We start from the raw sequence: 23297 nt of genomic DNA, 5'->3' as shown, positions 1-23297 counted from the left end.
TAAGGTCCAGAAAAGTATGAAAGACATCGTCAGAATAGTCCATCTGTCATCAGTGGTTCAACTGTAACGTTATGAAGTGACGAGAATACTTTTTGTATGCGAAGAAAACAAAAATAATGACTTTATTCGCTACGGTGATGCGGAGAGACACAGAGGCAGAAGAGCATACGCTGTTTGCATCCAGCGGAGGAGTTAGATTGTGGAATGTATTCTCGTTGCATCATAACGTAAAAGTTGAACCACTGATGGCAGATGGACTATTCTGACGATGTCTTTCATATTTTTCTGGACCTTGACAGTGTAATGTACTTTGTAGTTGTTGTTGGAGTTAAATGGGTCAGTGTTTTGATTCAATGTTTTTTTAATTGTTTTATTAAATTTTTTTTTGTGGTTATTGGTTTTGTAATGTATTTGGGTGTGTGTTTCATTTTCATTTTTGTTTAATATCCATTTTCATTTTGGGGTGGAGTATCCCTTTAATTCAGTTTTTTTGTTTAATTCACACACATATTTATCCTCGCATGCTCAGAAATAGTAATTTTGTGGTCAATTGTTTTGTTTTGTGGCACTCATGTGATGATGATGATGTCGATGATGATCATTTGATAACAATGGAATTTTTTTCTTGCTGCTGCTGCAAAGTAACCTTTGTTCAAATTACAAGGAAGACCAGAAAAATGGAAGGCATGCAAACGAAGTTAATGAGAGAAAAGTTGAGTGTGACCATCTTATGGGACTACATTAAGGACTTTGTAATATCGTGTATTTTAATCATATATCAAACATTGCATTTTATGACTAACTTATCGTTTGAACAGTTAGTATTATGTTAAAGGGTGTGTTTGGCAAAGTTTTTGCACACAAACACCTGCCAGACACGTTTTTTTTTTCCGTAAGGAATGACCTAATTATGCAAATTAGACTACGTAGAACTCGAGGGACCGCCTACTCAGCTCTCAACACATATAAGTGCTGGGAATCCTTCTGTCTGTCACACCTTGCACCTTGTTTTCTACTGGAATAATTAGGAGACAGTTAACAAAATGCCTGTAAGCCTCTGTGGTTCATGGGACATGGTGAGCAATGTCAACTTTGAGGGATACATGATTGCTTTAGGTAAGAGTGCATTCTTTTTTCCTGTTGAAATGGATAATTGTTCTTAATTCTGTTACTAAAATTGACATAGCTTATAGTTATTTTTTTCTTATTGTATGTGTATTATATTATGTGTAAACCATTCAATTAGTTTTTAACGTATGTCAGGAGTAATAGGTCCTTAACTTTGTCTTCTCACAGGGATAAGTCTGTACACCCGCAAGATCGCCCTGAAGATAAAACATCGTAAAGTGATCGAGCAGGTGGGGGATCGATATGTCGTCAAGACTCTCAGCACCTTCAGAAACTACACTTTCTCCTTCAGAGTCAGTGAGGAGTTTCAAGAGTTCACCAAGGGACTGGATGACAGAAACTGCAAGGTATTACAAAGTTATTTCATTATATTGCAACACATAATTTACTGTAAAGTACATGTAGCATGTGACAAGGACATGGTAAAATGAAATGGAATGCAAACATTTTCTGAAAAGACAGAAAATTAAACATGAATCTATTTCTCTAGTCTCTGGTGGCATGGGAGGGGAACAAGTTGGTGTGCATTCAGAAAGGTGAGAAGAAGAACAGAGGTTGGGCACACTGGATAGAGGACGACAAACTCCATTTGGTAAGTGTGAAATTAAGCATCTTACACTGTAAAAATCGGCGATACGCGTCAATGAACTGATTTCATTAATCACCTGACTAATAATCATTCATCTCAACCCTTTATAGGAGTTGCATTGTGAAGATCAAGTCTGCAAACAAGTTTTCAAACGGGTTGTTTGAGGCCCTTCTGTGACGTTTACTACAAGAAAAGGTGTACTGATGTAAACAAAGCTGTTTACACTTTAAACTCACCTCAGAGTCAGTGGAATATTAGGCAAGAAGAAGAACCAGGAGCGGCCACTTGTGCCTCAAAACCTGACTAATCAACTCCATTCAGTGAGAGGCTTGCGGACGGAGTCTGTCTAGGAGCGTGATTTATAGTGCCACTAGAGGGCGCCATGAGACCACGAATAAACAGAACTCAGGTCAGCAGCAGTTTATCCGCTGGTAACACTGTATGTTGTCCGTAGTTGTGCCAATATTGCCCAATCATGTTTACATGTAATACAAGAACCACATTCACAGACATTTACTAATATGCTTCTGTATTTCTGCACGCCAGAATCATTATTTCACCAGAATATGACTAATTAAAGACCATGCCTCTTTTTGAATGTTAAAAAAAATAACATTTTGTAACTGGTTGATTAAGTTTTATTTTTTGTTGGTTTTTTATAATCTGGTTCAGATTTACATTTTTTTAATGTATGTGACGCCTAAATATACACACTGTGTTCACTGAATTACTTGAATTCAACACTGTGTTCAATTACTTGAATGTCCCTTATTGTGCAATAAAATTTGAAACAAGTTATAATATACTTTGTGTGTTTATTTGCCAATATTGCGTTGCAATGTCTCTTATAAGGAATCAATATCAACAAAGCATTATCATCATCTATCTTTTTATTACAACGACAAGAAATACAAACAATCATTTAGCCAATATACAAAACAAATTACTAATATACTTTGAAAAAAAAAAAAGAGTATGTAAAGAGTAATGATAAAAGAGCCAGTCAAAAGATCTTATAAATACTTTGTGTTCTTATTGTCAACCCCTTGGTTTGTGGCTTCTTTATCCTGGGGATGATCAATCAGCAAATTAATCAGAAAGATAATACATTTTATTTAAAAAATACATTTAACAGATAAAGATATGGATTGAATAACAATTGCTATATATCACTTAAGTCCAAATTATGCAATATAGTATTTATTTATTTACGTGTGAATAGAATTGCTGTCATGATTAATCTCTTTTAAGCTATCTAATAACTATATAGAATATATGAGTAGCCATGCATTTAACCTAATAAGACTTGGGGATGGTTGCATAGGCTGCTTAGACTAGTCTTAAAAAGTTTGTAATCTAATTTATTTTCTTCAAGACTGGTCAAAACTTTTTTTTTAATTCAGTTACAAAAAGGTAGACTGGCCTAATTTGAATCAGAAAAGTAACAGTGATTATAGTCAAACTAGTTATTAAAGCACAGTCTCTTGACATAGTGAGTATGTTTATGCAACTGGCCCCTTGGTTCTGAAGAAAACAAGTCTCTTATGGTCGCCTCAGCAGTGAAATCAGTTTCCTGAACTGCCGCAGCCTGGAATGTGTCGATCTCGCGTCACGTGACTCCAGATCCAAAATGGCCGCGTCGGTGTTTTGACGAATAATACTTTTGTGTTTGTTTCATTCTTAATAGAAACCGATTATAACCCTACCATATCGGGGGAAAAAAGAATCAGCCACGCGCGTTTGATGTTTTAATATAAAGATTTAAATTAGACAATCACAGCTCATTGATATTTGTTTTATGGTTCAGACTATGCACTTTTGGTGTTTATAAGGAAGCTAGCTGACTGGCTAGCAACATAATTAAGCTGAAAATTAAAAGAAAGGCGATGGAGCAGCTCAGTCCTGAAGAGGTAAGGCGATTTCCACACAGTGTAATGTATTTCCAGTCGAAACGGCTTCTCTGATCGCATGACTGTTATGTTTTTGGGGGTTGTTAAATGCTTATTGGCTTGTCATTGTCGCCTTCTTTTTCAATCGCAGTAATGTTGGGATAAGCTAACAGGACACCGGCTAACCAACAGCTCAGTACATCCAGATTAAATTGATTTCGCATAGAAATAAGAGGCTAGGTTCTGAATCTCATTTTGAGCCACTTAAATGCCGATATAGAAGCGAAATTAGATGAGAATATGGAGGTTATTTCCAGTCAGCTCGTTAGCAAGTGATACGTTAGACAAACTGGATCTGCCTCAAGCCTCGATCATCTGCCTTTTTTATTTTTAAATTAAAATAACATCCTTATCGTGTCCAGTCGCTGGGGAGCGTGTAACCAGTTGACAAGTTAAAATTTCTTTTGTGAAGCTTTTCTTCACTAGGGATCCAAAATGGCTGAAAGACTGTCGTGTGAAGAAATAAAATCATTTTGGACCAGATGTTTGCTCAAGTTAACTTACAGTCGTGATAAAATGTGCAATTATCAAGGTTAGCTTTGCCAAGGGTATGCATTTGATTAAATAGCATCTGGTTTAGAAACTGAAATCATGCGCAACAAGCTTTTGTCAGGCGTCAGGTCAGTATATTGATCATGGGGTCAGCTGTTGAAGCTTAAAACCTTTGGTCCAGCGCGACAAAATTAAGTATTTTATGGTAATATTTATTGCAAGTGCATTTGATCCCATAAAGCTCTTGGTTTCAGGTTTTGGATAACGTTATTTGGCACTGGTTGTTGCTGTATGACACTGGTGTGCATTTACAGGCAGGGCTTTGTGTTTAGTTTTTCTGCTGTAAAATAAGACCAAACTCAGCCCAGCTCTGACCTGGAAAAACAGCCTAAACCAGCCTATGCAGGTTTGCTGGTCTCACAGTCTGGTCATTTCTGAGCTGGTCAGGCTGGGAGACCAGCAAGCCATCTTAAGCTGGGTCAAGCTTCTTTTTTCATCAGCTGCCTTATATTAATTTGAAATAATTATTATTTATTATTTATTAATTCAGACTGGGTTTGACCATTTTTTGCACATTTGATTCAGTCAGTCATGCGTTTTGCCTTTCCCTGACAGTATTTGCTGTGGAAGCTGAGGCCTGCTCCATCTCAAATGACTCCATCCACTGTATAGAGATTATTTGTCACTGCTGTTGAAGATAATGATGGCTTTAGGACTTTAAAAACATACTACTGTTTGTTTGCCTCAAAAGCATGTGTGAAATAATATATCGAAATTCCCTCTTTGTCTGCCCTTGTATTTGCCAAATAAGAGCAGTTGAGGTCATCAGACTGTAAACTGTTGCTCATTATTGATTAGCAGTTAGATTAAATTGTAATGAATCTGCCTTGTTTAGATCCGTAGAAGGCGACTGGCCCGGTTAGCTGGAGGGCAGACGTCACAGCCCAGCACCCCCCTCAGCACCCCTTTGACATCTCCACAGAGAGAGACTCCCCCAGGACCCTTGCCAGGGCCCTCCGGGGCCTCTTCACAGCCTGTCCCACCAGCTCCATCTCACACTCTGGGCTTAAATGCCCAAAATGTCACCCCTGCCACCTCTCCTGTGGGGGCCTCGGGTAAGTGCTGTGCTGACTTTATCATTCAAAAAGATTCAGCAAGGATGCATTGAATTGATTAAATGTGATTGCAAAGACATTTATTGGTGCAGAATGTCAGCAGCAGATCAGCATATTAGAATGATTTCTGAAGGATCTTGTGACTGATGACTGGAGTGAAAATTCAGCTTTAATAAAACAATTATTTACCATGTAATAATGCATCACAATTTTACTGTTTTCAATGTGTTTTAGATGAAAAAAAAAATGCTTTATTGCTGACATGAAAACATTAATATTATTGACCCCAAACTTTTGAAAGATAATATATATTTGAGAGAATAAAATGTTATAGACTTGCTTTCAGAACATGCAGATTTCCCTTATTGTCATTTTTAGAAATGCAAAGCAGATTGTTTGCTTTCAGATACATCCTTTCGGTTCAGGGGAATTTTCAAAGCATAAAACATGATTTTTATATTTCTCATGACTGAATCAATAAATGCAGTTTTATGCAGAGTTATCCATTACACCATTCATTTCAATTAATTAAAATAAAATTATTAATTGTAAATGTTGGGTATTTTATGGACACATTTTGCATTTGAGCTGACAGATGTGAGCTGTATCTGAAGCCCATTGTAGATTCATTGTACTTACATTTGACTATGACTGTAATCTTGTCTTAGTATAAAATGTTGAGGATAAAATGACCAATGTAATAGTATTGAGGATCTAAGTGGCCTGTTTGTAATCCTGTGTGGATGAAGCTTTAATGCTCAAGTTATATAGCTTTAGTAGTTTGTACTACACTAATGATTTAATCAATGGCCTGTTTTAAAGATTTTTTGATCAGTGTTGATATCAAGGTAAGTGACTTTTGGCTCGCAGCATCTTCCTGTGGAGAAATTGCACAGTCATGGAGGTGGCACAGCCTTGGTTTAAATAAGGCCACATGCGCAGGCAAGGCTGACTCTGTTTTGTTCTTGTGGTGCTGTATTCCTTTTTTGTTCAATGTCAGTGTGCATTGTGGTAAAGTTCCTCTTTAGTTTCATTTTTACAGTGTAAGAACCTTTGGTCTTTATTGTCTCATAGATGAGCTGTAAAACATCTGTAATTTCAGGCTGTATTATGTATAGAGAGAAAACATCACATTCAAATTAAGCTTTATTGGTTGATTTTGGATGATGCTAATTTGTTTCTTATTCTCCAGTGCATTCATTTTTGTTTTTATCACACATTAGATCAAAGCAAGTTTCGCTTGTTTTTCTGTTTTGGTTCATTTTAATTAAAGTCTTTATGACTGCATGCTTAATTACCTTGGAGTCTTGCGAAATCGAAAACTGCATTTATTGAATAAGTGTTTTGAGCTGGTGTGTGTTGTCATTGGAAACAACAATGTCCTGTGTCCACTGACACATTATTCCAGGTCTTTAAACACATAATATCCACAGTTATATAAAAAAGCTGTTCTAGCACAAGTCTGCTCTTTGTTGTAGCTTCTTTCTGGAACATACTGTGTTGAGATGTAATCAATCATAAGGCAGAAACCAGGTCCAGTGTATTCACTCCTCTATTAATATCTTTTAAACATTCTGGTTAGGTTTGTTTTTAACCTCTAACTTAAAGTAGTTACTTTAGTCTTGGCTGATTTGTTTTGTAAACATATATTAAAGAAATCTCAAATGCAATTTTGAAAATCTCCCTTTGATATAATTTCCAGCATTATAAATGCTGAATTACAAAATTTTAAACATTAATAATGTTGTCAGTGTAGTGTAGTAATTCAATATGCAAATATTTGTTAAAAAGATAATCAGTTCTAATTAATAATGTAATTATGTTTGTGCCTTTTTGCATTTCTTTAACCATTTGTTTTTCTTACATTAACGCCACAAATCGGTGTCAGTCCATTTACACAGGGCATGTTCTTGTATTGAAATTTAATTGAACGGAAGGCACATTTAAGGTGCGGTCAGATTTGGAAAAATTTGCAGACCAAAAAAAGGTCATTGTTAATAGAGTAGCAATATATGTATCACCGCTGAAACAGAAGGAAATGGAATGTTTAATTGTTCAAGATGAATGTTCTTTAGTTGAACTTTAACTATGTGGTTTGTTTTCCAGCCATGAAAGTTTTAGAAAGGTTTTCTTGAGCTTCATTGAGGCTTAGCCAATTTTTTCCATGACACAATCAGCAGGTTTGTACTCCAACACAGTACTTCCTTTTGTGCTTTCCATTACCGTAGGGGTTGCTTACCGCAGCCAGAGCAGCGAGGGGGTCAGCTCTCTCTCCAGCTCTCCATCTAACAGTCTGGAGACACAGTCCCAATCCCTGTCCCGCTCCCAGAGCATGGACATCGACACAGCCTCCTGCGAGAAGAGGTGAGAGACAGCTGTGAACCTTTGTCCTCTCTGAACTCCTAATTAAAGATAGAGCATGATGTAAGAGCTCAAACTGAGATTGTGCTGGAGGTGAAGTATTGTATCTCACTTGCTGAAGGCCAGAGATCTCACTGCAGAATCTCTCTACTGTTGGACCGCAAATGCTTTTGTAATCCAGCCACATAATTTCTAAAGTGCATTTAACGATAAATACATAAAGCTGGAAGTTTATACATTATGACACCCCTCTCTCTCTTTAGGTACATAGTTTTTGTATCTTCCAATGTACTTTTATAACATGCAGTACTAAAGTTATATTGTCTGATAATTAAAGAGTTGAACTGCTACTTGAGCTAGATCTCATCTTTGTGGTCTTCAGCATGTCCCAAGTAGATGTGGACTCAGGAATTGAGAATATGGAGGTGGAAGAAAGTGATCGCAGCGAGAAAAGGAACCTGGCTGAAAAGGTAACCAGATGGCAGATGCACCAATGAAAAGATCATTATTTTCATTTTATGGCCGATAACTTATAAGTGCCATGTTATTGGTATTGGTGTTTTTAATAATGCACTTCAGTCTTAGTTGATTGCAAAGGTAATCTACAAGTGCATGATAATTTTTTTTTCTATTTTTACAATATCCAATATGTGCATGATAATTTTTTTTTCTATTTTTACAATATCCAATATGGGCAGATACCAATAATGTTCTGGACTAATACCTGCAGGATTCCTCATCCAGTTAAGATCTTGCGTGTTTCCTGGAAGGAGCAGGACCGTGATGTCATCTTCCTCCCCTCACTTGCTGCTGAATTCCAGAAGAACCCTGGAGATGGTATGGACAGAAAGCAACAGAGGGTGTAAAAGAGTATTCTGATTTCTCTGTAATTGAATTGCATTGTGCTTTCTTCTTCTAGTTTACTCTGACTTCAGAGACCTGATTGGACAGATTTTAATGGAGGCTCTCATGATGTCCACCCGTTCGCGTGACTGTAACCCATTCGCCAGCTTGACCGCCACATCTCAGCCAATTACTGCTGCCAGATCCCCGGACTGTCATCTGACTCTAGTCCCACCCTCCAGCCAGAGCGGCAGTCCCATGATGCCCTGCGCTGGTTCATTCGGTGCCAGCTCTCTTTCCAGGCAAGTGTGATAGCTGACAACCTCTCCTTTTAAAAGGAATTATGTAGCCACCTACACTGCCGGCCAAAAGTTTGGAGTAATTAAGATTTTTAAATGTTTTTGAAAGAAGTAGTCTCTTACGCTCACCAAGGCATTATTTGAATGTATTTTAAAATAGACAGTAAAAACTGAAGAAAATATAATATTACAGTTTAAATTTTTTTTTTTAATATAATGTAATTTATTCTAGTGATGGGAAAGCTGAATTTCCAGCAAGCTTCACTCCAGTCTTCTGTTGATCCTTCAGAAATAATTCTGATATGCAGATTTAGTGCTCAGTTATTATTGGTTATGTTTTTCTTATGAATTGTAATGTCACAATTTCAATAGCAATTTTAAACCGCAAAAACTGTTTTCAGCTTTGATGAAAATGAGAAATGTTTCTTGAGCACCATATTCTGCATATTAAAATGATTCTTGAAGGATCATATGACACTGAATACAGGAGTAATGGCTGCTTAAAATGAGCTTTGCCGTCACTGAAAGTAATTACATTTTAAAATATATTAAAAACGGTTATTTTAAATAGTTGTAATATTTCACAATATTATGGTTTTTACTGTATTTTTAACAAAACATTCAGCCTTGGTGGGCAGAAGAGACTTCTTTCAAAAACATAAAAAAATCTTAATAATTCCAAACTATTGACTGCCAGTGAGCATATCCACCTCCACCCCTTTGTCTCACATTCTTGAATTCTCTTTAAATTTCCTCCGTCTTCTGTGTTTCCGCCTTCATTTTCTTCAATGTCTTTGTTGTTTTCAGTCTCTACGGTTGTAGCCCAAACCCACTCGCTCTGAGCTCTGCCAGAATGAGTGCTCCTTCAGTCCCACTGGCTCCTGCAGCCGCCCTCCCGGGTCCCCCCAGTCCTCCTGTCTCTCGCCCTCCCGCCAGCCTTCCACCTCCCTCTCCATCCACCCCTCTGCCCATCTCCCAGAGATACAGGCCCTACTCCCTTAGCTCGTCCATCCCCATAAGCCCAAGCCACAGATCTACTCAATCTGGTATGCTTACGCCCCCTACAACTTCAGGTATACCCTCCAGCCCTTCCCCCAGACACCGTAGCACCAACTCCTCCGTGCCTTTCCCCATCCTCCCCGGCTCCCCCAGCACTATGGCCAGAAGGACTGCGCTAGCTGCCCGGATGCCGTCTAGGTACCTTTCTCACCCTGTTAGATGTGAAGTTGCATCTTTGTAGTCTTAAAATTTTCATTCAGTCTATCTGTCTGCTTCCATTCACACACCGCGGCCACACCAGCCCTTTCTCCCTCCTCTTCTTCGGCATGTCCGACTTGCCTCAGGACAGCAGTGATGAAGAGCTGGAGGAAGAGGAAGATGAGGATTTTTCAGGGGTTCAGTTTGGGTCCAGGTATCAGTGCCAACGTGTGTTGCATGCTTCAGCGTGCTGCCTGGCCACTAACAACAGCCCGTTGTGCCCAATGTTGGCACCTCAGTGGGCAAAAAGAATGACACCAAATAGTGGAGTTTGATCATGTGATTGCAGAACTCATCAGGTTGACAAATTCAGTGTTTCTTCTGTGGACAGAGCTTTGGTGTTTTGTTGTATGGTGTTATTTTGTTAATTGTTTGTTGGTTTGTTTGAGCTGTTTGCAGAAATGTGAGCCAGCAGACCTTGAAAACTCCCACACAGGACGTGTGTGCTGGACAACAGTGCTGGTGGAGGACTGATTGTCGGGTGGTGTTCGGATAATGCTAGCAGACTGTGTAACAGAACTAATGAGAGCCAGAAGCCTGCTGTGGAGTGTTTTCTCACCCTAGAGTTCACTAACGCATGCTGTCTCATGACCAAAGACCTACAGGGGCGAGCGCAAGTATTAGAGCCTGCTTTTGTTGTCCTCTCGTCATGCGTTTTGCCATCATTTACACGTGGTATTAACATCTGTCTCGGGATCGAGTAACAAATGGCTGGTGCTAAATACAAGTGTAAACTGATTCCAACATGTTAAATTCCAATCACTCAAATCATACTCGTAGACAGTTAGAAATGCATGTTACCACATCACAATTGTACATATCTACATTCATGTGAAAACCTGGAAATATCTTTTTTCTTTTTGCGTTGTGGGGCAAAGTTTGTTCTAACCATTGCTTGAAATGGAGATAAATCTTCATTTATATCTGATGCCCATAGCTGTTCCAAAGATGATTATTTTGATAGCTTGGTGGTTAGAGAAAAAGGGAAACATTTAATTATGAAAGACATTCATCGGTGGCTAAAGCTATGTGGTTTTGGTTATTTATTTACTCCGTTTAGGTTTTCCCCCAGAAAGTTCATCTACACTCTACAACCTCTTTTATTGAGGGAGTTTTTATCTCTCATAATTCTCTCTTTCTCTCTCTAGCCTGGGTGCATCCGGAGGGGGGATGGCTGGTGACTCAGGTAACGACCGCTTTACCATAGAGTCCTGTAAAGAGACGGAGATGCTCAACTACCTCATCGAGCGTTTTGACAGTGTGGGAATGGAAGAGAGGAAGGCCCTAAAGGTAGCTGCTGATAACCATTATAGACACGTTTCCACAGTATTAATTCTGAACACAGGCAATATAATTATGTTCCAGTACGACAAGCCATGCAAGAAAATAACTCCTTACTTCATCAGAAGACGTTTGTCAGTAGGTCAGAACAGAGGTGGAGGTGTTGAGCAGGTGAAAGTGAAAGACAAAACATGTCTTGTCAAGCCAAGGGTAATTCCATCTTTGGCATGAGTTTTTCATGTTGTTCTTTCATTTATCACCACGTTTACACTAGACTTGCGTCAAAAGTAATTTGTTCCTATTATAATTAAGCATTTGTTGCAGCATGTTGCCTCACGAAGAACCTGTTTCAGTTTCACTCTGTTTCAACACTATTATCCGTCTGTCCGAAATAGATAAGTTACTTAAAATATTCAAGTAAAAATGAAGTAAACTAACTTTTAATTAATTTATTTTTTATTCTTTTTATTTATTTTGAGGTAAACTAACTTTTAATTAATTTATTTTTTATTCTTTTTATTTATTGTTCTTTTTTTTAATTTATACAAATTCTTATTATACAGAGGAAAAAAATACAAATTCTTATTATTCAGCCGTTTTACTTTTAGTTGTTGACCTTGGTTAATGTTCAGACACAGTGTTATTAAATATACTTTTTTATTTTATTTTCAGATGTGCAGCCAGCCAGCAGTCAGTCAGCTGCTTAGCAACATTCGTTCCCAGTGCATTTCCCATGCTGCACTAGTGCTTCAAGGTACCCTCACACAGCCCAGGTCAGTCACAGCAACCTTTCTCAACGCATTCTTAAGGTTTTTTGAAAGTGTTTTCACATTAGAGCTCTGACCTTTGGAATTCAGTATGTTGCTGTTCAAACAAGTGCTTACCTTTTTTAAAAAAATGTGTCATAGTCTTCATTACATTTTGCAATCCTACACAGTTTGTGCAAGTGAACCGCATTAATGTCTCTTAAAGTGTAAAGCATTTCTAATAGCTGCCTGTCTATGCAGAAATTGGCTTCAGGAAGCAGCTTCATTCTGTATGTTAAGCTTTCTCCTTCACATTCGATGCTTGGCTACAGCATTATACATCAACTGCTGCTAGTACTCGCTAGTGTGAAAAGAGACCTGTGGGGTAGGAGAGCAGAATCGAGCTCCAGTTCATACCCATAGTGTGAAAACCGAGCTAGTTTGAGTTTGTTGCATGATGTGGTCTATCAGTTAGAATGCACATGAGCGTACCACGTTTTGAATGAGATTGCCGCACCCTTTCTCTTTTTTTGGCCTTAAATAGGGCCCCTCTACAGCCCTCGCTGCTGGTTCCCTACATGCTGTGCCGGAACCTTCCGTACGGCTTCATCCAGGAGTTGGTGCGCATGACTCATCAGGAGGAGGATGTGTTTAAACAGGTGGGAGTTGCAGCAGATTACAGAGACAGGCTGCATGCTGCGTCAGTTTACTTTTGAAGCTCAAGAGTTCTTTATTATTGATACCAAACTCCTAGAGGTATTAAAGCATCATGAACTGAGAAAATAAAATTCCCTTGATCTTTTGACAAATAAAAGGTCATTGTAGTATAAAAGCATCCTGTAATTTTCAGAACTCAAAACTTTCTCGTTAGTCTAAAAACAGCTTATTGAAGCCAATCTGCCAAAACGACAGCTTGTGGAATGTGCCACTTTATTATGTAATAGAGCGGGTGAACCCTGCCTCCGCAGAAGAATATCAACACCTACTTCTACATCACTGCCTGTTTAGCTCCGCCCACTGATTTGCGCATGTAGTGTAAATAATAAGAGAAGGAAAACGCAGGACTACATGAAACCAAACTATTAAGATACTCCAAAGACAATAAGATGCTGTGCAGTTAATACTTTTATTCAGCAAGATTACATGAAATTGATCAAAAGTGACAGTGAATACATTTTTTAATACAAAAAAGTATTATTTGACAAGACTTCTATTTCAAATAAATTATGTTCTTTTTAATTCTCTATTCATCAGTGTCTTGAAAAACAAAATCACACAAAATATCAAGTGGTCATAATTAGTAATAAAAAGAAATGTTGCATAAGCACCATATTATTGGAATGAATTGACACTAAAGAAAAATCAGGTTTGCTATCACAGGAATGAAATACTTTTGTAAATAAATTCAAGTTATTTTATTCAAATTGTTAAATTGTAATGCTAAAAATGACCTTGGGGTCAGGTGTTTGAAAGTCAAGTTAGTTAATAGAAAAGGTGTGCAACTTTTGTCTTGGCTTGATCAGTATTGTTTTTCTTTCAGATCTTCGTTCCCATTCTTCAAGGGCTCACTTTAGCTGTAAAAGAATGTTCTTTTGACAGTGACAACTTCAAGTTCCCTCTAATGGTAAGGGACTGTTTATTTAACATTATCATTTATGCATTTAGAGGACGCTTTTATCTAAAGTGACTTAGAGTGCATTCAGGCTAACATTTTTTACCTAACGTGTTCCCTGGGAATCGAACCCACAACCTTTTGCGCTGCTAATGCAATGCTCTACCACTGAGCCACAGGAACATTTAAAAGCACAATAAATCTGAATTTGCATGTTAGGACCAAACAAGCTCCCTTGATTTCTATATAAACACGGTTAAGTATCACTGATCTTCCAGACATGTTTCACACAGATTGCTCCTCTGAATAAGTGGAAGACTTTTGTAGGCTTTTGTTTAGTCTGTGACTGAAATTTGATTGTTTTACAGGCTTTGGTTGAGCTCTGTGAAATCAAGTTTGGGAAGACTCACCCTGTATGCAATTTGGTAGGTTTTGTAGGAGTTTCTGAATTCAAGTCTGTCAGGTTATGCGGTTCAATGTTAATATTGTCTGTCTGCGTGTATTTTTAGATCACCTCTCTGCCATTGTGGTGTCCTGACCCTCTCAGTCCCGGGACAGGAAGAGAAATTCAAAGACTCTCCTTTCTCGGCGCATTCTTCAGTCTTTCTGTGTTTGCAGAGGATGACGTAAGTCATTTAAAAAATAATGCTAATAGTGATAAGTGATCACGGGAGGAAAGTGGTTTATTTTTATGTCTATTTTGCTATTCTGTAGACTAAAGTGGGAGACAAGTTCTTCTCCGGCCCTGCCATCACTGTGGAGAACACCCGTGTGGTCAGCCAGTCACTGCAGCATTATCTGGAGTCCGCGAGGGTGAGTGGCCGTCATATCACATACTCATAGATTTTTAATGAGCTGCTCCAATATTGAAGGAATATTCTTTTTATAGAGCAGGGGTGCAAGTGGAGGCTTTTTGTCTGCTTCAGTTTTTGGTCTTTCTTATATTATTATATAAGAGTATAATATCATGTGATTGGGGAAGGATTAAGAATGTGCATTTATTGTTAAGTTGCAACATTTAGAGAAGAATGTAGCATGGGGCAACATGCAGATAAACTTGGGCTTATGTGCTTTGTGCATATTCTGTGTGTCTGATGTTAATTGTATACATATATATAATAAATTGACATAAATGAACATCCAAAATAAATAGAATGCTGAAATGAGATTTAGTGAATTTTGTAATTCTGAGCATGTGCTGATGTGGGTTCTCCAGGGAGATCTGTTTAAAATCCTGCACAACATCTTGTTGAACGGAGAGACAAGGGAAGCAGCTCTGAGCTACATGGCAGCTCTGGTGAATCGTAATGTGAAGAAGGCTCAAATGCAGGTATGTCTGCTCAAGTATGTGCTGCTTTTACAATGCCATCTTTTCGAGGTAGCAATGTGGACAATTTCTTAGTGAATGAAAACAGGCAGGAGAAAAATGGCATATTAAAAAAATGTATTATGACTATTTTCTCCTCCGTTGCTTCTTTAGACCGATGATAAGCTGGTGTCCACCGACGGCTTCATGATGAACTTCCTGTGGGTGCTGCAGCAGCTCAGTATGAAGATCAAGCTGGATACAGTGGATGCTCTCTACATCTTCCACCCCAAGTGTCGGCTGAATGTCAGCACGGAAGAGACCCGGCTCAATGCCACGATGGAGGACCTAAAGAGCTGGCTCTCTGAGCTGCGTGAGTGTGGGCTCTGTTCTGGGACAGACAAATCACTTTAGATGCTCAGTTTGACTCAGAAAACCCATTTTCCCTTCCTCCCATTTCTCCACAGATGAAGACCCATCCAAGTTCTCCGAGCCCAAGTTCCCTACAGAGTGCTTTTTCTTAACGCTACACGCACATCATCTGTCCATCCTTCCGTGCTGTCGGCGCTACATACGGAGGCTGAGGGCCATCAGGGATCTGAACAGGTGCTTTGCACGGATTCAGTCGTAAAAGCAAGCAGTTTGTTAGCAAAACCATGTTGAGTAACAGTCCACTGTGAAGTCTGCACTAGTGCAAAGAGATACATAGTGCAGCAGAAGTAATGAAGTTTGATGATTAGCTAGTTAAAGTGATTCTCAAAGTGGAACATCTTGGATTCCTCATCACTTATGTCAGAGGCTATCATAGATGTGATGTTCTTTTGTCATGCTTTGTGAAAAAGCCCTTAATCTCTTTCTGATGAGACGGGCTAATCCTGTCCTGTCCCAGTGCCTCTTGTGCAAGGTATTTACTTGCAGTGTAGAGGAGCTCTAAAGTCAGCTTAGTCCTGTATTATCAGCTCATGTGTTAGTGCTGCATCAAGTCCTTCACATTCAGATAGAAGGCAGCTCATATTGTTTATTGGCCTAATGATGCCTGGCAGATCAGAACCACAGTGACTCCTGCTGTCGACAGCAGGTATAACACTTAGATGGGCCAATTATACTCTCTGTGGATGTTTTTTTTTTTTTTTTTTTTTTTTTATTTAAGATGTCAGAAGAGGTAATTTGCACAAGGCTGAATATGTGTGTGTGTTACAGAACTGTGGAAGAGCTGAAAAACAGTGAGAACCAGTGGAAGGATTCCCCGTTGGCAAGTCGTCATCGGGAGATGCTGAAGAGATGTAAAACACAGCTGAAGGTGAATGCTGTCATCCTTTAATAACAAAAAAATCACTGGTTTATAAAAGTTATTTTTTTTAAATGCTGGAAAATGTGTGCCAGCTCTTATTTCTTAAAATAGCAACTAACTATTACTATGCTTGAGAAAGCAATTTCTGTAGTTGTTTATTGATAAGATTAGCAGCACCTAATTGATTAAACCGATAATTATAGATGATAAATAAAAATGAATATTCCATAATTGATTATTGGTCAGATCTTTACCCTGTGCACAGAGAGACTCTATTAGCTGTTTTAAAGTAATGAACAATGCATTTACTTGCCCTCGTTCAAAAGTTTGCGCTCAGTCAGATTTGTTTTTGAAAGAAAGTAATATTTTTTTCAGCAGGGTCACAGTAAATTAATCAAAAGTGATGGTAAAGAATTTTTTTTTTTTTTTACTATATTTTTTGATCCAATAAATTCAGCCTTGGTCAGCATGAGACTTCTTTCAAAAACATTTAAAAAAAATCTTAATGGCCTCGAGTGTTTGAATGGTAATGTACATTTACTGTTTTATTCTTGGTATTCTTACTGTTGTGTTTACTGTTATAAATACATACATTGGATATATAGAATATATATGAGAATATATTTATTTAATAAATAACATCTGTGTTGTCAGAAACTGGTGCGCTCTAAAGCCTGCGCAGACGCAGGGCTGCTGGACGAGAACCTGCTGCGCAGATGTCTGCAGTTCTTCAGTATGGTCATCCAGCTCATCTTGCGTATGGTGGAGCCTGCCTACCCAGGGTCAGTTCACTTAACATCTCCTCTTCAGATACCCCTTCCATTCTTTCAGCCAAATTGTAGTCAAGACGTTGATTTCCTGTCTTTTATCACCTTACAGCGTAACCCTGCCTCTGAACCCAGAAATCCCCAAATGCTTTGCAGCACTGCCAGAGTTTTACATTGAAGATGTGGCCGAGTTCTTGCTATTTATTGTGCAGTAAGTGTATGAGATCGCTGAAATCTGCACATTTATATTGTTAGAATCCAAATTTAGTTACATTTACTTTTAGGTTTTAGTCAAATTTGACACTTTTGCCCTTTGTTTCTCAGGTACTTTCCACAGGTTCTCTATGAGACGTGCACTGAAGACATTGTGACCTTCCTGGTGGTCTTCATTAGCAGTCAGAATTACATAAAGAACCCATACTTGATCGCCAAGCTGGTGGAGGTGCTGTTTGTCACCAATCCTGCAGTGCAGCCGCGCACTCAGCGATTCTTTGAGATGATGGAGAATCACCCACTGTCTATCAATCAGCTTGTGCCAGCTCTCATGAAGTTTTACACCGGTGAAAAGGGGTCTAAAATATAGTTTTTAAAGTCTGTTCTATCCATTTTGGTTTGTTTATGCTGAATGGGTGTGTTTTGTTAGATGTGGAGCACACTGGAGCCACAAGCGAGTTCTATGACAAGTTCACCATCCGTTACCACATCAGCACCATATTCAAAAGCCTGTGGCAAAACATTAACCACCAAGGCACCTTCCTGGAGGAGTTCAAGTGAGTTCACCATTTGGAGTGATATTGGAAATAGTCATAGACTGATGATGTATCACCCAGGTTGATTAAGTGACAGAAATTTGATAATGAATGAAAAACTATTTTTGTTTGCAATTTAAAAAAAAAAAAAAAAAAGTTAATGTGTTATTTCAGCAATTTTGTGTACATTTAAATTAAATACTCATGTTGTATATCAGCATAATATAACAGCTAATGAAAAACTCAATAATGATTGAACACTCATTTGAAAAATACAAAATGTATATAAATACCTAAAATAAATGTGTAGCAATACATTTTTTTATAATCGTCTGATTTTTTACATTTATTGTACGGTTTGTGTAATATTTTTGTTAAATGTTTATATATTTATTTTACACATGTATATTAATCATGCCTTTTTCCTCTATCTCACATTCATTCTGCAGCTCTGGTAAACAGTTTGTGCGCTACATCAACATGCTAATTAACGATACAACTTTTCTGCTGGACGAGAGTTTGGAGTCTCTGAAACGCATCCATGAGGTCCAGGAGGAGATGAAGAATAAAGAGCAATGGGACCAGCTGCCCAGGGTCAGCACATCACAACTTTACCAATAATTAAATTACCTACCCTTTTAACTGCAATGTAATGGATATAATGCACTAATGTGCCAGGGGTAAAAAGGAAAAAAGCAAGGGGAGTGACTTTTAACGTCTGTGTAAAGGCAATTCAGAGAATTGTTTTTCACCATTTTTGTGTTAAGGATTTTTTTTGTGCAGGCTTGAAATCATGTCTTGATGATGCACTGGAGCCACTGAGCATGGCCCCTCCCCTAACACTATATAATCGGTGTGTTCGGCTTGACGCGGCGCCACGCAGACCAGTCAGTGTATGGCATCAAAGTACAACAAGAGCGATAAGAGAGCAGATGCTCCTTGTGCATTCGCTGGTCTTTGATGTAATACACTAGCCGGGATTCCATCCAAAGTTGTGAATTTAACTTGAAATATCGCATAAAATGTGCAAATAATCACCGATTCCATCCAACAAGTCAAAGAGAACTAACTCGTCACTGCTTCCTGATAAACTGCCACTAAATATCATTAAGAAAAGTAGGAGAAGCCACTGAATATAATAATTTTCATATATAATAAATTACTTGCATCTCGAGCGAGCAGACAAAACACAATAAATGTGGTCATTGCTTTTCGGAGATGAGTGCCTTCAGTTTAGGAAGTTTTGGGATGCGATTATACTGAAACACTTTGACATAGCATTCAAGAATGATCATAGCAACATTTCAGATGCTGTGCAGCGAGATCAGTCCTCTGGTTTTAGTCAGGTTATGCCGTCCCATAGCACAAAGTAACATGACTTTTTTGTTGTGCATGGAGGAATTTTTGGCACAAGTCAACAACCACCTCAAGTGAGCGTAAAAACTTTATTTGCCAATTAAGGGATTGTTTTTCGAAATTGGGCATTTCCATCACTCTTTTCTGATGCGATACTTCAAAATGCGCATAAAAACAGAGTGATGGAAACATATAGCTACTGATCGTTCTGTGCAGTGCCGCTTCAAGTCGAACACACCTAATAACTACAGCACATTAGCATCAGTGGTTCAACACCGTCATAACTGTCTTTACCGTTAGTTACTACAGCCTACAGTTGGCTATGTAGCTATGCCTTCATTACGTAAATGCATATTACCGTGGTTTCAGACAGCGGACATGCCCCCAGTGTTTGAGAGCAGCGAGTACTGCTTATTTTTTCAAGATTTTGATAACCTATTTTATTTACTTGACTTTTTTTATCATTCAAATTTGGCTGGGTGGTTAATGACACATTTTTCTCTGAACACATATATAATATTTACACAGACTTTAAAAGGTTTAAACGGAATGCTTGTGAAGCAGTGTTTCTGCTTGCATTAACATTTTTTGTTTTCCTGTTCCAATCACATCTAATTTCACGTGAAACGGTTTGATCCTCAGGATCAGCAGCAGAGCCGACAGTCCCAGCTGACTCAGGATGAGAGAGTATCACGATCGTACCTGGCTTTAGCCACAGAGACAGTGGATATGTTCCATATCCTCACCAAACAGGTCCAGAAGCCCTTCCTCAGGCCTGTAAGTACGGAAACATGTCACACTCCTGCATGCTGTAAAAACACACCATGACATTATTATGACATTCAAAATTTTGGGGACAGTAATATTAAAAAAATTATAATAATAATTCTGACCCCAAACTTTTGAACAGTAGTGTATGAACAGCTTTACAGGTTGTTATATTAGCAGAAGCTGTTTAATAAAGCTATATAAGCAGACAGTCATAGAAATATAACTTAAGGAACATTTCAACAGACAACAAACAGATCCACTTTAGGAAGCCCCTACAAAAGAGATAGAGCTTAACAAAGTCTAATGAATTCAGGTTTGGTTAAAAGGAAAAAAGCATGAGCTCTGTAATCTGCTGCTTGCAGTAAATGAATCCCCTGCGCTCTGCTCTCTGCAGGTATTTATAGTCTTCAGGGAAAACTGAGCTGCTGCCAGGGTTAGAACATTGAGTTTATTCAGAGGAGGTGTGAGAAAGGGCACTTGTAATGACATTAATAGAGCAAATACTATATTTGTAGGTTCTGTTGAAAATGCACAAAAATTATAACATGACTCATGTATATTCTGTTGTATTGAACAGGAACTGGGTCCTCGTCTGGCTGCCATGTTGAATTATAACCTGCAGCAGCTATGTGGGCCTAAATGTCGAGACTTGTAGGTGGAAAACCCAGAAAAATATGGTTTTGAGCCAAAGAAGCTCCTGGATCAGCTCACTGACATTTATCTGCAGCTGGACTGTGCACGGTTTGCTAAAGCCATTGCAGATGACCAGGTCTGTATCTGCTCACCGAGATCTTCAGTGGCTAGGCAGCAAATGTTGTTGCAAGAAAAATATGGGATAACTTTTTTTTTTTCCTCTCTCACTTTTAGCGGTCATACAGCAGGGAGCTGTTTGAGGAGGTCATTTCAAAAATGAGAAAAGCGGGCATAAAATCCACCATTGCTATTGAGAAATTCAAACTTCTGTTGGAAAAGGTGGAGGAGATAGTAGCCCGCAATTCTCAGTCTGAGATGGATTACAACGATGCCCCAGATGAGTTTAAAGGTGAGCGTCATCAAGTCTTCAGTTGTTTTTACATCAGTCATTAACACTACTGCTCAAGCTTGGGGTTTGACAAGTCTTCAGTTGTTTTTACATCAGTCATTTGATACATTTTTTTTTTTGTTGTTTTTGAAAGTCTCTTATATATAATTTTTGAAGTTTAGATTGAAATTGTATTTTTAATTGGAAGATTTTGGATTGTCTTATTATTTATCCCGTGCAACTTCCCTCTGGCAACATCATGGATCGAGCCATCATTCTGCGACACCTCCTGAACTCTCCCACTGACCCCTTCAACAGACAGCCTCTCACCGAGAGCATGCTGGAACCAGGTACCCACCAAAACAGCGCTGCTGCCAAATGCACTCTGTGACTTGTCTTCTTTTTATTTTTTCTAATTGTTACACTGTGTGTTAAACGCTGACTCCATACTCCCCCCCCCCCCCCCCCCCCCCCCCACAGTCCCAGAGCTGAAGGAGCGTATCCAGGCCTGGATGAGAGGGAAGCAAAGTGGCCGTGTTTGAGTTTCCTCAGTGAGCCAAGCTTGCCCTGCAGTTCAAATGTTTTCACCACGCTGGAAGTGAACTGAAGAAAGAGAGAGAGAAAGAGAAATAAAAGATGACAGTTCCCAAATTGCCCCCCCCCCCCTTTTATCCTCTTTATCGAGCCACTGTCTGAAAGACTGTCTCATGGTTCGAAATTGAAGCATAATAAAGTTTAGAGTTTTGAAACATTTTGATTTTGAATTTGTATGTCTGCACATACATACCAAGATGAAAGAGCACAGTTTCACACCCCGAAGTTAACACGTTTGGATATATAAAGAAATTGCTTACCATTGTGTTTTATTTGCATTTTAGTCATTCTCATGGTAAGGGAAACACCGAGGAAGGGGATCCATTTCATGTTTGTGAAGAATGTTGTTATGTAACACCAGTATTTCCATTTTTTTTTTTTCATTTACACTCAGTAGAATGACAAAACATTGGATGTAGTCATGCAGTTTACTGTTCAGTCAAAAACCTGCTGTTTATTTTATACAGACGGAGGAATACAACACATTTTAAATAATCAAATTAACAAGCTCTAGACTGTCTTGTAGAAAATACAGTAGATGTTGGTGTAAATCGATGGACACATGCCAGTGGAGCATCAGATGGTGATTGACTGTATTAGAATTTTGTTGGTTTGCGTAGAAATCTCATATGTACACGGTGTGACTAAAATTTCACTAAAATCTGAATCGGAGCTCAATCCCAGGATCAAATCAAAGAATGTGAAGCTGTGTTGTAACATGATTGTCATAAAAATGCGAGTGCATCATGTTGTTTTTTTTGTTCTGTTCTCCAACATTTTTTGGATCCTAAAGGTTCATCATCTCTTGTTGTTACTATTAACCCCAGTTGTTGGACGTAAGAGTCTTTCCAGTGACTTAAAGGGTTTATCTTTGCTACAAACCTCTTTTGGACCCAGCTCTTTGAACTGTAATAAATGGTAATGCACACACAATGACAGCTGTTGCATTTCTTTTTGCTCTTCCTGACTTGTTAAATTCAACAGCCACATGTTTTGCAAAACATTAGCAATTAGGTCTAGATTGATTTAAGTTTTTTTAATAATACAGTTATATGATTTCATAGATGACAGAGTGTGTTTTTGTATAATTGTACAATATATTTTGTTTTTAAATGTTTTTTTTAACAAATATTTTCAATTTTAAAGTATTTTTTGACATTTTTATTTAATTTTTTTAAATGTTTCTAGTTTTATATTTATTTCAGCTTTAGTTAATTTAGTACATCAAATGAGAAATGCTGAAAACAATTGTTACTTAAAATAAAACAGTTTATTTTTTTCAGTTAATGTTTATTTCAAGTAAAAATATGCTTTTAGTAGTAAACTATAATAGTCCTGGGCACAATTTAATCTAGCCACATTATAAAATAAAATAATATACAATTATGTATTATGTGTCAGTGATAGAAAACATTTTAAATGTGGTACATGACGAAGCAGCTTCTATTTTAATTAACTTCTCTCAGTAAATTATCATTTTATATTGTGTTGTGTATTTTGAGAGGATTCAAGTCTCGCGACTTGATTTTAGAACACAAGTTTATTAGTATATTTACATTTTAAAAACATTGGCACGATCACAATTTTTCACGATCACATAGCGCTTGAAAAATAGACGGCTAGCCCTGTTTTCTCCGTGTTTCTGCTAGGCGGCGCTCTTCACTTTTTTGTTGTCCGATGCCACGCCACAGCGGATCGTAAGCGACCCTGCAGTATTGCGTCACAGCTGCCTTGCCCACCTTAGTTTTTCCAGCATTCTCATTGGCTACA

General features: G+C 38.2%; 2 protein-coding genes across 2 annotated transcripts; both read left to right on the top strand.

Moving 5' to 3' along the window:
- The first annotated feature begins 984 nt into the window (after positions 1–984).
- On the top strand, positions 985–1969 carry LOC109060954 (retinoid-binding protein 7-like). Its single transcript, XM_019078099.2, has 4 exons — positions 985–1116; positions 1297–1475; positions 1619–1720; positions 1828–1969. Exons 1-4 carry the CDS (start codon positions 1044–1046, stop codon positions 1879–1881), a joined length of 408 nt encoding a protein of 135 aa, XP_018933644.1. The 5' UTR covers positions 985–1043; the 3' UTR covers positions 1882–1969.
- A 1327-nt stretch (positions 1970–3296) lies between these two features.
- Positions 3297–22460, top strand: LOC109060938 (ubiquitination factor E4B, UFD2 homolog (S. cerevisiae)). Its single transcript, XM_042713353.1, is given in 32 exon segments — positions 3297–3627; positions 5054–5273; positions 7502–7637; positions 8017–8104; positions 8365–8378; positions 8380–8471; positions 8554–8779; positions 9584–9973; positions 10077–10187; positions 11182–11323; positions 11987–12087; positions 12605–12719; positions 13601–13684; positions 14041–14097; positions 14182–14298; positions 14387–14485; positions 14889–15002; positions 15153–15351; positions 15446–15584; positions 16179–16278; positions 16924–16944; positions 16946–16979; positions 16982–17051; positions 17149–17247; positions 17361–17596; positions 17680–17806; positions 18235–18379; positions 19784–19918; positions 20490–20681; positions 20780–20954; positions 21116–21283; positions 21414–22460. Coding segments are annotated over 32 exon segments (4032 nt in total). The 5' UTR covers positions 3297–3603; the 3' UTR covers positions 21476–22460.
- Positions 22461–23297: the final 837 nt, after the last annotated feature.

This window comes from Cyprinus carpio, chromosome A23 (assembly GCF_018340385.1).
Source record: "Cyprinus carpio isolate SPL01 chromosome A23, ASM1834038v1, whole genome shotgun sequence".
NCBI classification, from domain to species: domain Eukaryota; kingdom Metazoa; phylum Chordata; class Actinopteri; order Cypriniformes; family Cyprinidae; genus Cyprinus; species Cyprinus carpio.
The sequence above is the reverse complement of the archived record's forward strand: the minus strand, read 5'-3'. Positions and strand labels throughout refer to the sequence as shown.

Excerpts from the sequence above, each read along its gene's own strand:
- LOC109060954 (XM_019078099.2), top strand. The coding sequence starts at position 1,044 with ATGCCTGTAAGCCTCTGTGGTTCATGGGACATGGTGAGCAATGTCAAC. Across the intron at positions 1,117-1,296 it reads GGGATACATGATTGCTTTAG|GGATAAGTCTGTACACCCGC; the intron begins GTAAGAGTGCAT and ends GTCTTCTCACAG. Across the intron at positions 1,476-1,618 it reads TGGATGACAGAAACTGCAAG|TCTCTGGTGGCATGGGAGGG; the intron begins GTATTACAAAGT and ends CTATTTCTCTAG.